The sequence below is a fragment of the Anneissia japonica genome, unplaced genomic scaffold (assembly GCF_011630105.1).
Source record: "Anneissia japonica isolate Jap-2015-1 unplaced genomic scaffold, ASM1163010v1 scaffold287709_len1912824_cov184, whole genome shotgun sequence".
Classification (NCBI taxonomy): Eukaryota; Metazoa; Echinodermata; class Crinoidea; order Comatulida; family Comatulidae; genus Anneissia; species Anneissia japonica.
In genome coordinates, this window is record NW_022751466.1 from 401,906 (window position 1) to 415,272 (window position 13,367).

Here is a 13,367-nt window from a genome sequence, read left to right on the forward strand (position 1 = left end):
GGGGGAACTCTTGTAAATAATAATTTAATATATTAAAATATTAGCAAGAAGAGAACATGTTTACCTGGACTGCAATCTGTGCATAACTCTCTGTCTGGTAATCCCGGCAAATCTGAGAAGGTTCCTGGAGGGCATGGATCAGGGATGTCTGTACCATTAGGACAGTAGTAGCCAGCCCAGCATACGTCACCATAAGGCTTACCTACAGGTGCAGGTTCTTCAGAAGAACCAGAGCAGTAGAAACCTTGTAAAGAAGTAACAGAATTATTACGACATCAATTTTAAATACATTGGTTGGTTACTTTAGTAACATAAATAGCTTCTAGGAATAAGTAACAAAATACAGCCAACCACTAGGATGAGATAAAACTTAATTGTTATTATATCAATCAAAGATATTGTATTCATAACTTTTACTTCAATGAATATATCTGTAGAATAAAAACAAGATTTTAATTATTTGTTTATAAACTGCAGAAATCTATTTCGACTAGAATTTGTGAATCTTTAATATAAAAAACAATACAGCAATAGTATTAAGATTAACTCTTGGTACTTACCTGCCCAGCAGGTTCCAGATTCTACCGTAAGGCCAGTTGAAGTGCAGTAGTAGCCTGCAGTACAGTTCCAACATTCCCCTGCATCAGTCAGTCCAAGCTGCTTACTAAAGGTTCCCTTAGGGCATCCCTGTCCTACAATGCTGCCAGAAACACAGTACAGGCCCTCTGGGCATTCATCCCCTGTGACTCCATCTGTTGGAGTGGCACTAGATGATCCTTCTGTGCAGTAGAAGCCAGCATCACACACATCAAAAGGCTTTGTGTTTCCTGTTAATTAAATGTTATATTTAAATGTTTAAAAATAATGTTAGTGATTAAATATCAATCTGTTCAAAATGCAAATGAATAATTTTGTTGATTTTTAGCTTGTTGAGCTTACCTTCACCTGGGCAGTACATGCCAGGCTCACATGGTGTGCACTGTGTAGCATTGTGTAGTCCCGTAATATTACTATATGTTCCTGCAGGGCATAGGTACTGTGTACCAAACTCCGTTTTCTCTGGACAGTACGATCCTGCTGGGCAAACGCTCGGGATGGAGACACCACGGTAGCTACGATAACGACCTGAAAAGTTCCCACTTTCTGTGATGTTTTCTGCATCTAATAGTTCATAATCACCTAAGAGTAAAATAAAACAAATAATAAATTTGATGTAAATACAGTAATTATACACCTGTATTTAGCAGAGGAGTATATCTGTTTCATTAACTTACCAAATGCTTTGCAGTATGACCCTGCAGGGCAAGGGTCACAGTCATACTGGCCCCAGTGTGGTTGATACCAGCCACTTGGACAGCCAGTTTGGTTCCAGCTACCCAATTCACAGAAATGACCAGGACTACAGGCTAGATCAGTTGGCTCGTAAGTGTCTTGGCCACCTGGACAGTAGTAGCCTGGTGCACAAAGGTTAGTTGGTAATGACAGTCCGTAGCCTTCACAGTAAGATCCAGCAGTACACTCCAAACAATCAGTAATGTTCACATTTTGCTCATTTCCTAAAAAATGAATGGACATATAAAAAGTATAAAGATTAATAAGGTTATTATCAGTGATTATAAAACAAACACTTGGTGATTTATTAAATTATAATAAATCACCAAGAAAATACATAAAAAACTTTGGACTTGCCAGGTTGCAAGAAAACAGAATAGAGGTGTTTGCTTTTACTAACCTGAGAAAGTACCAGGTGGACAGGGTTCTTGTACTTCAGTTCCTTTTGGACAATAATGACCTGTGATGCAAGGGACTGGGTCCTGAACTTCAGCACTTCCATTGCAAAAGAACCCAGCTATGCAATCACCGCTTGTTGACGAAAGAGCATAGTTCCCACAGTACTGACCGAGTGGACAGGGAATTGGCTGGTCAGAACCAGATGGACAATAAGTACCTAAAAATAATATTTAAAAATGTTGTATTCAACATTCAGTTATTTACAAGTTTTAATAAGAGGTCTTTAAATGAAAATGAAAAACAAAGAAAAAATTGAAACTTGGAATTTATTGGTTATTATTTATTTAATTTAAAGGATTTATATAGCACACATATCCACATAACTTCTCAGCACCTTTTCCTGGTCATTGGATGCAGAATCATACACAACATGCAACCTCCTCCACTCCCCGAGGAGTATTCCTTGTTATGCATATAATCAGCTCACTACTAACTTCATTCGGAATCATTCACCTCCTACCAGGTACCATTTATACCAGAGAGGCAAAGTGTTTTGCCCAAGGACACAAGTAGTGTGACGAGCATTGGTCTTGACCCCCCGACCTTCCAATTGAAAGTCCAACGCTTTACACGTTGCGCCACACGCTTCTAGGAGTTTATGCCAGTATGTATCTCACTCACAGACATGGACATTTACCTGGGGTGCAAATGCCTCCGGTTTCATTTCTGGAGTAAATTGGACATTCGGTAGCGGAGTAATCATTGGTGTCATTCACATAAGGTGTAGGTTTATTGGTGTATGCACCACGAGAACAATACCACCCTGGTGCACAGTCGCCACTTGGTTCAGGAAGACCATCACCGTCGCAAAACTTGCCAGCTGAACAAACAAGCAAGAAAAACGCTACTTAGTTCATTTACTTGAGATTCTATCACCATAATTAATTGTTGTAGTTTATCAGTTTTATCTGTTGTATTTGTAGTATAGTATTGGTTTTATACGAGAAAATATTTAATGTATGCCAAAATATCTTTGTGTTTTTGAAGTTTATATTTTTATCAATATTATCATCATTGTCCTAATATTTAGATTATTCAGTATAATGCTCATTTATGCAATCAAAATGACAGCATGTGACATACTGTTCATCCAATCACAATCACTCACCTGGACATGGCAGACAATCAAAGACATCATTGCCATGAGTCCTGTTATTATAAGTGCCAGCAGGGCATGGATACTGAGTAGGATAGCCAGTACCCTGAGGGCAGTAGTAGCCTGAAACATAAGACAATATAACTGATCAACTAGAATGTTCTTGATCGCTTTAAGATAAATGTAAAACAGATTCTTCAAAGGTTAGCTTAAATAAGATGTGATAAATCTGTAAATTGGTGGCTAAGGTACTCATGCTTGCCATTGAACTCCAAAGCCCTTGGTTTTCTAGTAGACAATGAATTTTAATGTTATTAATGACTCTTGAAGGCACAGGTCAGCCTCAACAGTATAAGGGAGATTTTATGAGCAAGCAGTACTGAAAATCAACAGCCTACCCTATTTAAAAATTCTGATAAAGTATCAGTGAAATGTCATGTAAGTTATACAATTTTTTTGAATCACAAAAACACCACAATAATATTTCATAGCAAATAAAAAATAATTATTCTTAAAAGGAAAGAGTACCTGTCCAGCATGGAGTGTCACTGTAAGTTGATGAGTTTGCTATGCAGTAGTAACCAGCTTGACAAGCCTGGCATTCTGGTTGACGTACACGATCATTGAAAGTTCCATTGGGGCATCCAATTGGTTCTGGTGTTGCACCTGGACAATATGTGCCTTCGGGACAAGGGCCTAACAATATAAGATCAAAGTATTTTCAAAATTTAGTTTCAAATTCTAGTTCTGCTTATATACCTGAATAATGCTGTATATAGATCAATTTTACACAATAATAAAAAAATAATAAAAATAAAAAAATAATCATGGTAATAAAAAATATAAATAGTAACAGTAACATTTTACCTCCAATTCCAGTGTTGTTGTTATCAGGGGCAGGAGTGTTAACTCCAATCAAGCAATAGTAGCCTGGAGAGCATGCATCTGAGACAGTGGTGCGACCAACATCACTGCAATAGTAACCAGGATCACAGTCTGTGCATTCAGAAGAATCTGCCAAGCCTTTCACAGGTCCATAAGTTCCAATTGGACAAGATTCATTCACGAATCCAGTTCCTGGTGGACAGAAGTTACCTTCAGGACACAATGTCGGTGTTATGCAGGAGTCGATGCAGAAGTGACGTGCAGGGCACAGGTCACAGGCGTTTGCACGGGTGTGATTCATGTAGAATCCATCATCGCATGGAGCTTCAGCACTGCTACCTTGAATACAGTAGTGGCCTGGTGGGCATTCATTGCCAGTGATGCCGTCAGTTGGTGAACTGTTGTTAGCTCCTGCTACGCAGAAGAACCCTGGGTCGCACTCATCTTGAAGAGTATAAATAATAAAAACATTATTTCGTAAGTATATACTGATATTATTATTTTTCAGTGGTGTTAGTACATGTGCAATTGTTGATATATTCTGGAATGTATTCACAAATTATAACAAGTCTTTTCTTACCTGTATAATTTACTTGACCTTGTGTGTCGCAGTATTTACCGCCTTCACAGAGTAAACAATCTTGAAGGTCATCACGGCCAGTAGTTGGATTATAAGTACCGATGGGACAAAGGAATGGATCATAGGTTCCATTAGGACAGAAACTTCCAGCTGGGCATACATCGCCATATGCTTCGGCATTTGGGTTGGGGTTAATAGCTCCGAGGGTGCAGTAAAAACCTGAGTAGCATTCCCCTGTAGGCTCAGTCAAGCCTGTAATAAAATTAGTTAATGTAAATAATTTTAATTATATTTTAGATATTAACAAAATTATTTTCTATTATACTTTTGATTTATTATAATGTTTTTAAACATATCTACTCATTCATTCATTCATTCTATATTTATTGTCATTGCATAACTTTAGAAATACTGTGAAATTGAGTTGGCTCCTGCAAAGCAAGATAGAAAAGTCAGATTGGTTGCAATGTAAGTCCCTTTGATGGATGGATGGATGTATTTATTCGGTGTAAAAAACCAAGGATAACCCACGATATCTGAAGACTTACTTCCAGTGGGGTCCTTCTCATTCTCTCTAGATTGTAAAATAATCAATAATATTAGAGTTCATATATTCTAGGCATTTACAGCCTTATACAGTACCTTCTGTTTGACAAAAGCTGCCTGGAGTACAGTCCTGACATTCTGTTACATTTTCCAATCCATACTGATTATTCAAGGTTCCAACTGGACACTTGACTCCCTGGTCAGATCCCTTAGGACAATAGTAGCCAGGAAGACACTCGTAACCAGTCACTCCGTCTGTTGGCTGTGAATTGTTGGCGGCTGATACGCAGACGTAACCAGCATTGCATTCATCACTATAAGCTGTCAAACCTAGAATATGGAAACAAAAAATAATAGGTTTGTGGTTAGTAAGGAGCTCTTGGCCTACTGGTTAAATAGATGTAAGTAACACACATGAATATTCATACTTTTACGAAGACACTAATAATATTAGTAACTGCATGTATTAGTTGTTAATTTCTTCATAAAGCTCTGTCCACACTATCAAATTTAGCGTAAAGAAAGCTTAAGTTTACTTGAGAGGGAAGAGTGTTACCTTTGCCATCGCAATACTTTCCCCCAGGGCAGGGTTGACATTGGCCATGGTAATGCAGATTGAGTACACTGCTGTAGTATCCTTCCAAGCATGGGTATTGATGCTTGGACTCTGTACCATTAGGACAGTAGTAGCCAGCAGGGCAATCTGTTGGTATGACGACGCCATGACTTGTTTCATTGTAGTATTCTGCAGCTTCCACAGGATCACAATAGCTATGATGAAGAAGAGACAAATTCAATATGGCTACGATTGCTACTCTACGCTGCTGTTGCTATTGCTGCATTAGACCCTGCTGGAACTAATGGTGCTTCTGCAACTGGATGAATACTGGTGCTGATTCTGCTGCTCCATAAATATTGGTGCTACAAATTATGCTACAATACATCTGTTAATGATATTGTATGACTGATATTGTATTGTATGATTTATATTTCTACTCTACTACCCCTGCTGCTTCTGCCACCTTATAACATGTCTGCTACAGTGTGATTGATTTTGCCACTGCTGCTTCTGCTATTCTATCACTGATGCTACTGCTTTTGCTACTCTATGACTGCTTCTGAAGCTACTCTGTAACTACAGCTGCTGCTGCAACTACTTTTAATTACTACTAGAGGGCAATATCATTTTTTTTTGTTTTAACTTATTAAGTTGTGTACTTACTAAGACGTTGGGCATTCCTTGCAATCAGCAGTTCCAACCTCATCCTGATATGTGCCAGGTGGACAGGGTTCTGGCAGATCATTTCCACCATCACAGAAGTGACCAATAGTACAATTGTATTCAGCTGGTGATGCAGCTGATTGGCCACCTGGGCAGTAGTAACCTGGGTTACAATCTCCATCTGGGATGACATTTTCTGGACCAGAGCAATATTTACCAGGGGTACAAGAAAGGCAGTCTTCAGGTTGAATGTTACCAGATGTATTAGCAAATGTACCACTAGGACAAGCAGTTGGTGTAGCTGAGCCCACCTCGCAGTAGGTACCTTGAGGACATACGCCTTCTGCTGGGTCTGGTTCTGATGCCCCACCATCACAATAGAAACCTAAAAAAATGATTCCACCAATAAGAAATACATCATTTGGTTTATGCTTTTTACCATCAGGATATGAACCCTCAATGGATGTACTATTAATAAACATTTGAAATATGTGCAAAGTATGTACTTACCAGCATCACACTGGTCATTGGGATCAGGTCTTCCATATTCTTTACAGTAATAACCTTCATCACATGACACAGGATATGGGCTTCCACTTGGGCAATAGGTGCCTGGCCAGCATTTTCCACCTGTAATGCAACATTATTAAAAAAATAACAAGCAAAACAACTCCATTTTATAGTGACTTAGTTGTCAGAGCTAATGTAGTTGCAAACGGATAGCAACTTATTCTTCTACTTTTGTAAAGCAATTGTGTAAATATAAATTCATTAACTCACCTGTGTAATTTGCCAATGGACAGGAGCATTCTGACAATAGTGTAGCATTTGCCGTTGTTAGTGGCATGGCCTGGTATGAGCCACTTGTACAGTACCATCCAGCTGAGCAATTACCGGATGGGGCATCTTGACCATCAACTAATGGACAATTAAAACATACGGCATTAGAAAAACCTCCAACAAAAATTAACTTAAGGATATGATATTCCAAAATTAGAAACAGAATACAGAGGTACCTATTTTTGAAAGTTGCTCACCTCAGGCCCGATCATAATTGCAAAGAATAAAACATAACAATCCAAGAATCTTCTTGTAAAGAAATTAAGCACAATTCTTGATTCTGAAAGCATGTTGCTTATCGTAGCTAATCCTTTAGCACAAAAGGGAGCTCCTTTTGTGCTAAACACTGTTGAATAGGGAATGAGGACTACTATTAGGCAGACGGTTCGTATGTGGCGCCCTGGGTCAGACTGTTCTAATTTTTTTCAAAGGGGTGTTCAGTTTCGGAAACAATGCCAAGTATTCACGAAAAAGACTTGCGAAACCTTGGTTTTTATATACATATATACATAAAAATTAAATTGCAGACTTACATTCACAGTACATTCCAGGTGGACAGGAGAGGCAATCTTGGATGTCGTCACTTCCATTGACAGGATTATAGGAACCCTTAGGGCAAGGGTACTCATATGGATGTGTAGTCTCCAGGGGACAATAATAGCCTAGGATTAAAAAAAAGAAACATTTACAGTTCTGACTAACATGAACTGTGATGGATGGTTCTAATATTCTGAAGGGGTGCTCTAGGTTATGAAACAATGGAAATTTCCAGGTATTCATGAAATTTTGGCGAAAAAAATAATTTTTTTTCCCTGTGAATATATTTAAATTATTTACGTGTATACATAAATGGTACTATGTTATGTAGAAGTCTTTTAGTATTTAACATAAAAAATAATGAGAACAAAAACTGATACATGTTTATCGTAAAAAAAACTTACCAGCTGGACAACTGTTTTCTGCGAAGGATGTTGAATTTTGTAGACAATAATGGCCAGCAGGACATGGTGTACAAAGAGCTTGATTCTCAATAGCAGTGTAGTGACCAGCTGGACATCCAAGTGGAACAGCACTACCTTCTGGACAATAGTGCCCAGGTGGACATATACCTCCCATACCTGTATGGTTACCTGTGGGCTTGTCTATGTTAACACCTGAAAATTAACAGTTGAAATTATGATTTGAATTTTGATTGATTTCAGCAATGATTTGGCTATTTTTTAATGCTTTACTCAAAATAATACAAGACAAAAAATATTTTTCTGTAAGCTCCATTTTACTAAAAAGTGAAAAGTGAATGAGAATGTCTATGGTTTCTGCCACAACTATCAACAGATTGACAATTTCAATATTAGAGGTTAAATACTGCAAAAACAAATTTTCTCAAAACATAAATTAAACATAGTTATTTATTTCATGATGAATGTTTATATTCATTGGATCACAAATTAACTAACAATCACTCTCTTCTTTATCATATGAATGAACTGAATCAGAAAAATGATTCCTTCTTACCCCATTCACAATAGTAGCCAGCACTACAGTTTCCTGTTACGTTCGCCTGTCCAGGTTCAAGACAATAACTGCCTGGATCACACTGTAGGCACTGATCCTCCTCATATATACCCTCTCTTGGATTGTATGTTCCACTGGGGCACATACGCAAGTCAGCACCTGTCTTGGGTGGACAGTAGTAGCCCAGTGGACATGGGTCAGCACGATCGCGATTAACACAATAGTATCCTTAAAAATAATACCAATAATAAATTTATAAAAATGTATACCTGTAAATTCTTAGAATTGCAGGGCACTGAAGGTATGAGATAATAAGGCAATACATAAAACACATGAACAGAAAGCAGAAAAATGATAATGAGTAACTTTCTGTTTTATCGATGTTTTTTTTTTTTTTTATAAACACCATAAAATAATAATTTAGCAAAAGGAAATTGAGTCTTTCAATAGCTTTTAAGTAACAGATTGAAATTGTGCAAGTGTGAAATATTGTCGGCTTTACATATGCCTACACTTTTAAAACTTCTATTTATAATAACATAACTTTAGTGCTTACCTGCAGGGCAATCATAACACTCTGCCCCCATTGTATGGTTCATGAATGTGCCGTTTGGACAAGGCACTGGGGCAGGCGATCCAAGTTCACAGTAATGGCCTTCTGGGCAGATATTTCCCGTCACATTGTCTTGAGGAGCTGGGTTGCTAGATCCAAGTGTGCAGTAAAATCCCTCATAACAAAAACCTATACAATGTTAAAAAGATGCAAATGATTATAAAAAAAAATATCATTGATTGTCATAAACAAAAACAAATCATTTTCAAGAACAAAGCTGGTAAGTTTTAAAAGATATACCTGATTAAATTTCCAAGCCACTATTGTTGCAATATTACATATCTGATTTAATTTCCAAGTCACTATTGTTGCAATAGAACATACCCGATTTAATTTCCAAGCCACTATTGTTGCAATAGTACATACTTGGAAATTGAATCAGGTATGTACTATTGTTGCAATAGAGCATAGCTGATTTAATTTCCAATCCACTACTGTTGCAATGCACATACCTGATTCAATGTCCAAGCCACTATTGTTGCAATATTTTCCGGGAGTACAATCAAGACAAGCTGCTTCATCGGTCATCATCTCATTGGGTTGGTAAGTGCCAGCGACACAAGCTGTTGGATTAGGGCTTGCCTCTGGACAGTAGTGACCAACTGGACACACAGCTCCATAAGTCTCATTGTAGGGATTTGGTTCAATTGCTCGCAAGGTACAGTAGAAACCTTGTTTTAAGAGAAAAGTTTACATTTATTAAAAAAACAATTAAATTTTAACCATGTTTAAATGAATCAATAGAGAAATAAAAATATATTAATTTATTTTTGGATATATAAAGAGAAAACAACACAAACCATTAAGAAATATTGATATAAATACAATATTGTAATATCAACAGTAAAAATTATACAAAATGATTGGTGATGTTGTTAGTCTATGAATGAAGTAATTGAATAAACAGAGAACTGCTCTTTTTTTTAAGTTCTTTTCAAGTAACACCACTTAAAAGAAATGGATACATCCATCCCAGCAAACACTCTACATAGTGCTATCTTCCTCATTTACAACTGACAACTTATCCAGGTAACTATGCAGACAATATACTGATTGAAGTTTAAACAAATGACAATAAATAACATACCAGGAAGACAAGATCCATTAGGTGATGTTAAACCAGTCTCCATACAAAACTGTCCAGGGTAACAGTCAGTACAATTACCCTCTGAGCCTAACTTTGATGAGCCACCAAAAGTCCCCTTGGGACATGGGGTTGGCCATGAGGAGCCTGAGTCGCAGTATGTCCCTTGTGGGCAGGGACCTCCAGTTTCATCAGCAGGGTCAGGTGTTGGAGTGTTTGCCCCAAGCACACAGTAGTGTCCCGGAGAACACTTGTCAGTCGGTGTGGTGATATTTTCAGCTTCACAATAGAACCCTAGATAAAAAGTATATATTTTAGTAACTGAGGTACATCAGAACTCAGTACATAATAAAATAAAAAATAGTATGTTAATAAGTTATCAGACTGAGTAAGATAAAATGTTAATGAATAACAATTGCTAATTAATGTTTTTATTCATATAACAGTATACCTGGAAATAAATACAGACATTCTCAACAAAACAACAATTCTTTTCAAAACTATCTATGTTGTGTACCACAAGCATTTAATATATTATTTCTTCCCTATCCAAACCTCATACAATATATAAATTATTACCACAGATTTTGGATATTTCATATAAAGTTCATTTAATATATTTACAACATCCAAGTAATAGGAAAGAATCTATGCAAATTAAACAAAGAATAAATAATTAAACATACTTCTATGAATTATACAGTACATCTTAAAATTGCTTTCCAAGAGTTGATAAAATATACAAATAGTTTTCAGTCAAAAAATGTACAATTTATACATAATTTAAAGTTTTACCATTTAAGTTTGAATGTTGAAGGATGCCCCCCACCAAAAAAATAAAAAACACAATGACTAATGTTACCTTGAGGGCAGACTCTACATTCAGTGATATTTTCCAAGTTGGTGGTATTGCTGTAAGTGCCAACAGGACATGGATATTGGCGAGCTGTCTCAGTTCCATTAGGACAGTAGAAACCTGTATGGAAAAATATGATAAAAAAAGTCACTGCATGACACAATATAAACATCTTCTATACAAGTCCAAATATAGTCATGCAAACGTTTTTTAAATAAATAACCAACATTTAAATTAATTTAAAATTAAAATGAAAAGAAAAATTAATACATTTTAGTTAATTCTGCAATGTGAACTTTCTTAATAAATCAGATGAAAAATAAATAAAATTAAGATAGTATAGGAAGAAGATTATCTAACAGGGATGATTAAAGATAGTAAAAAACATAATAAATGCATCTTAAAGATGATGACTCTTACCTGCTGGGCAATCTTTGGGGGTAACTACACCATGTGTGTCTGTGATCCCGCTCTGCATCTCATCAATAGCCTCATTTTGATCACAGTACGAACCTGAAACAAGTAATTTATAAATTGATACAGAAAAGCTTAGAGAGAACATTCATATATACAAAATAAATTGTAGGACTACATTATATTAAAGTTGAACTTGGGTATTATTTCAACTCCATCTAAATAAAAATGTGGACATGTTGTCCAACTTATATAACTAACTTTTTTATGTGACCCAACAAAAAAATGTGTACTTACCAGCAGGGCAGTCATAGCACTCGCCTTGGCCAGGGAATGGCTGGTAGGTGCCTGAAAGGCAAGCAGTCTCGTCAGGGCTACCACGCGGACACTGGTGACCAGCTAGGCACTGATTTCCTGGTGGTTGAGCATCATTGGAGCCCTCAGGACAAAACCATCCTTCATCGCAGTAGTCGTTCGGTTCCACTCTTCCCCAACCTGTACAGTATTTACCGGCTGTGCATGGTATGCAGTCATTAGCGTTGTGATTTTCAAATGTATCACTGTATGTTCCTGGGGGTTGTGATAACATTATTAATGAAAAGAAGTAATAGTAAACATAATAATTTATCTATCATTATATATAAAGAAGAAACAGCTTTCAAAAGTATATAAGTCTGTTTTCTTGTTTGTAACAAATATAAACTCAATCATAATTTGCTGCTTACCTGGAGCACAAGCCTGAGGACTGGAGCTTCCTTCAGGACAGTAGTATCCTTGTGGACAAATGTTGCCAGTGATATTGTTGACAGGATTTGGTAGTATGGTACTCCCGCTGCAGTAGAAACCAGCCTGACACAGTCCAGATACATTTGCCAGCTCATCATATTGACAGAAATAGCCTATAATTACAATAAAACATTATTACATATAGTATATACATTATAATTACTTCTCAATCTGACACTTAGTATCTTGGTAGTCAGCTTCCTCATCATCCATATAATTGCTGAAGAAGGCTGCTGAGAGTTTCCTTTGACTGGGTCACTGTCTTATTGTTTATTTTCATTAGTATTTAAGTCACAGCCATGCATGATAATAATATTGATGATGATGGGAAGATGGATAATAATAATAATTGCAGTGAATGTACATAATGCAGTGTGGGATGCTCATATAAAAGGCAAATGGAAATTAGTCAATTTATCCAGGTAATTAGATTTTAGTAAACATTTTTATGAGCATAACAAATGCAATTGATTATGACCTAATATCTTTGTATTATTTTAATCAACCTATTTACCTGGGTCACATGGTATGGGCTGGTCAGATCCTGCTGGACAGTAAGTACCAGCTAAGCACCTTCCACCAGTGCTCTCAGCCGGACAATGGCAACCAGAATCTTGGGAAAAAAGCACATGGTTGAAAAACCAATTTTAAACAAGAAATTTAAAATTTTTAAACTTTTTTGATAAAATCCACTTCCTAAATCTTGTAATGAGATTTTTATGAGTTCCTTGAACTAGTTGACATGGGCTGGAAATGTCGCCCTCTATAAACATAGTGGAATGCTGTCTCACCTGTATCATTCCCCAATGTTGTCGGCATATCTTTCCATGCTCCTATGGTACAGTACCACCCCTCAGCACACAAACCTTCTGGTTCAACCATCCCTTGGTATGGGCAATAATGACCACCTATACACAGCTCACAGTCATCAACGCTTTTTCCTCCGGTGTAGTTGTTGAATGTCCCATTGTTGCAAGGGAATTGAGTTTCAAATCCAGTATTATTTGGACAAAAGTGGCCTACAGTGAATCAAAACAACATTATGTAACATTAACAGCATTATTTAGAAATACATACAAACATTAACAACACGAATACATGGCATGATTGGTATATATTATTGAAAGACATGCAGGAAA

The 13,367-nt window shown here is 36.8% G+C and overlaps 1 protein-coding gene across 1 annotated transcript in view; it reads right to left on the reverse strand.

Moving 5' to 3' along the window:
- The window catches only part of LOC117121709, a 69,654-nt gene that overhangs the window by 615 nt on the left and 55,672 nt on the right, over nucleotides 1–13,367 (reverse strand). Inside the window, exons 71-97 of the mRNA XM_033266995.1 lie at nucleotides 13,020–13,247; nucleotides 12,743–12,841; nucleotides 12,168–12,341; nucleotides 11,740–12,012; nucleotides 11,449–11,541; nucleotides 11,035–11,148; nucleotides 10,176–10,466; nucleotides 9,541–9,759; nucleotides 9,032–9,217; nucleotides 8,476–8,703; nucleotides 7,902–8,114; nucleotides 7,494–7,622; nucleotides 6,901–7,038; nucleotides 6,631–6,750; nucleotides 6,121–6,505; nucleotides 5,455–5,669; nucleotides 4,995–5,228; nucleotides 4,353–4,604; nucleotides 3,755–4,216; nucleotides 3,416–3,583; nucleotides 2,900–3,010; nucleotides 2,429–2,611; nucleotides 1,733–1,948; nucleotides 1,275–1,556; nucleotides 940–1,179; nucleotides 561–827; nucleotides 65–244 (exon numbers count right to left, since the gene is read on the reverse strand). Coding sequence (XP_033122886.1) covers nucleotides 65–244; nucleotides 561–827; nucleotides 940–1,179; nucleotides 1,275–1,556; nucleotides 1,733–1,948; nucleotides 2,429–2,611; nucleotides 2,900–3,010; nucleotides 3,416–3,583; nucleotides 3,755–4,216; nucleotides 4,353–4,604; nucleotides 4,995–5,228; nucleotides 5,455–5,669; nucleotides 6,121–6,505; nucleotides 6,631–6,750; nucleotides 6,901–7,038; nucleotides 7,494–7,622; nucleotides 7,902–8,114; nucleotides 8,476–8,703; nucleotides 9,032–9,217; nucleotides 9,541–9,759; nucleotides 10,176–10,466; nucleotides 11,035–11,148; nucleotides 11,449–11,541; nucleotides 11,740–12,012; nucleotides 12,168–12,341; nucleotides 12,743–12,841; nucleotides 13,020–13,247 — 5,700 coding nt within the window. The remainder of the gene's footprint in view (nucleotides 1–64; nucleotides 245–560; nucleotides 828–939; nucleotides 1,180–1,274; nucleotides 1,557–1,732; nucleotides 1,949–2,428; nucleotides 2,612–2,899; nucleotides 3,011–3,415; nucleotides 3,584–3,754; nucleotides 4,217–4,352; nucleotides 4,605–4,994; nucleotides 5,229–5,454; nucleotides 5,670–6,120; nucleotides 6,506–6,630; nucleotides 6,751–6,900; nucleotides 7,039–7,493; nucleotides 7,623–7,901; nucleotides 8,115–8,475; nucleotides 8,704–9,031; nucleotides 9,218–9,540; nucleotides 9,760–10,175; nucleotides 10,467–11,034; nucleotides 11,149–11,448; nucleotides 11,542–11,739; nucleotides 12,013–12,167; nucleotides 12,342–12,742; nucleotides 12,842–13,019; nucleotides 13,248–13,367) is intronic.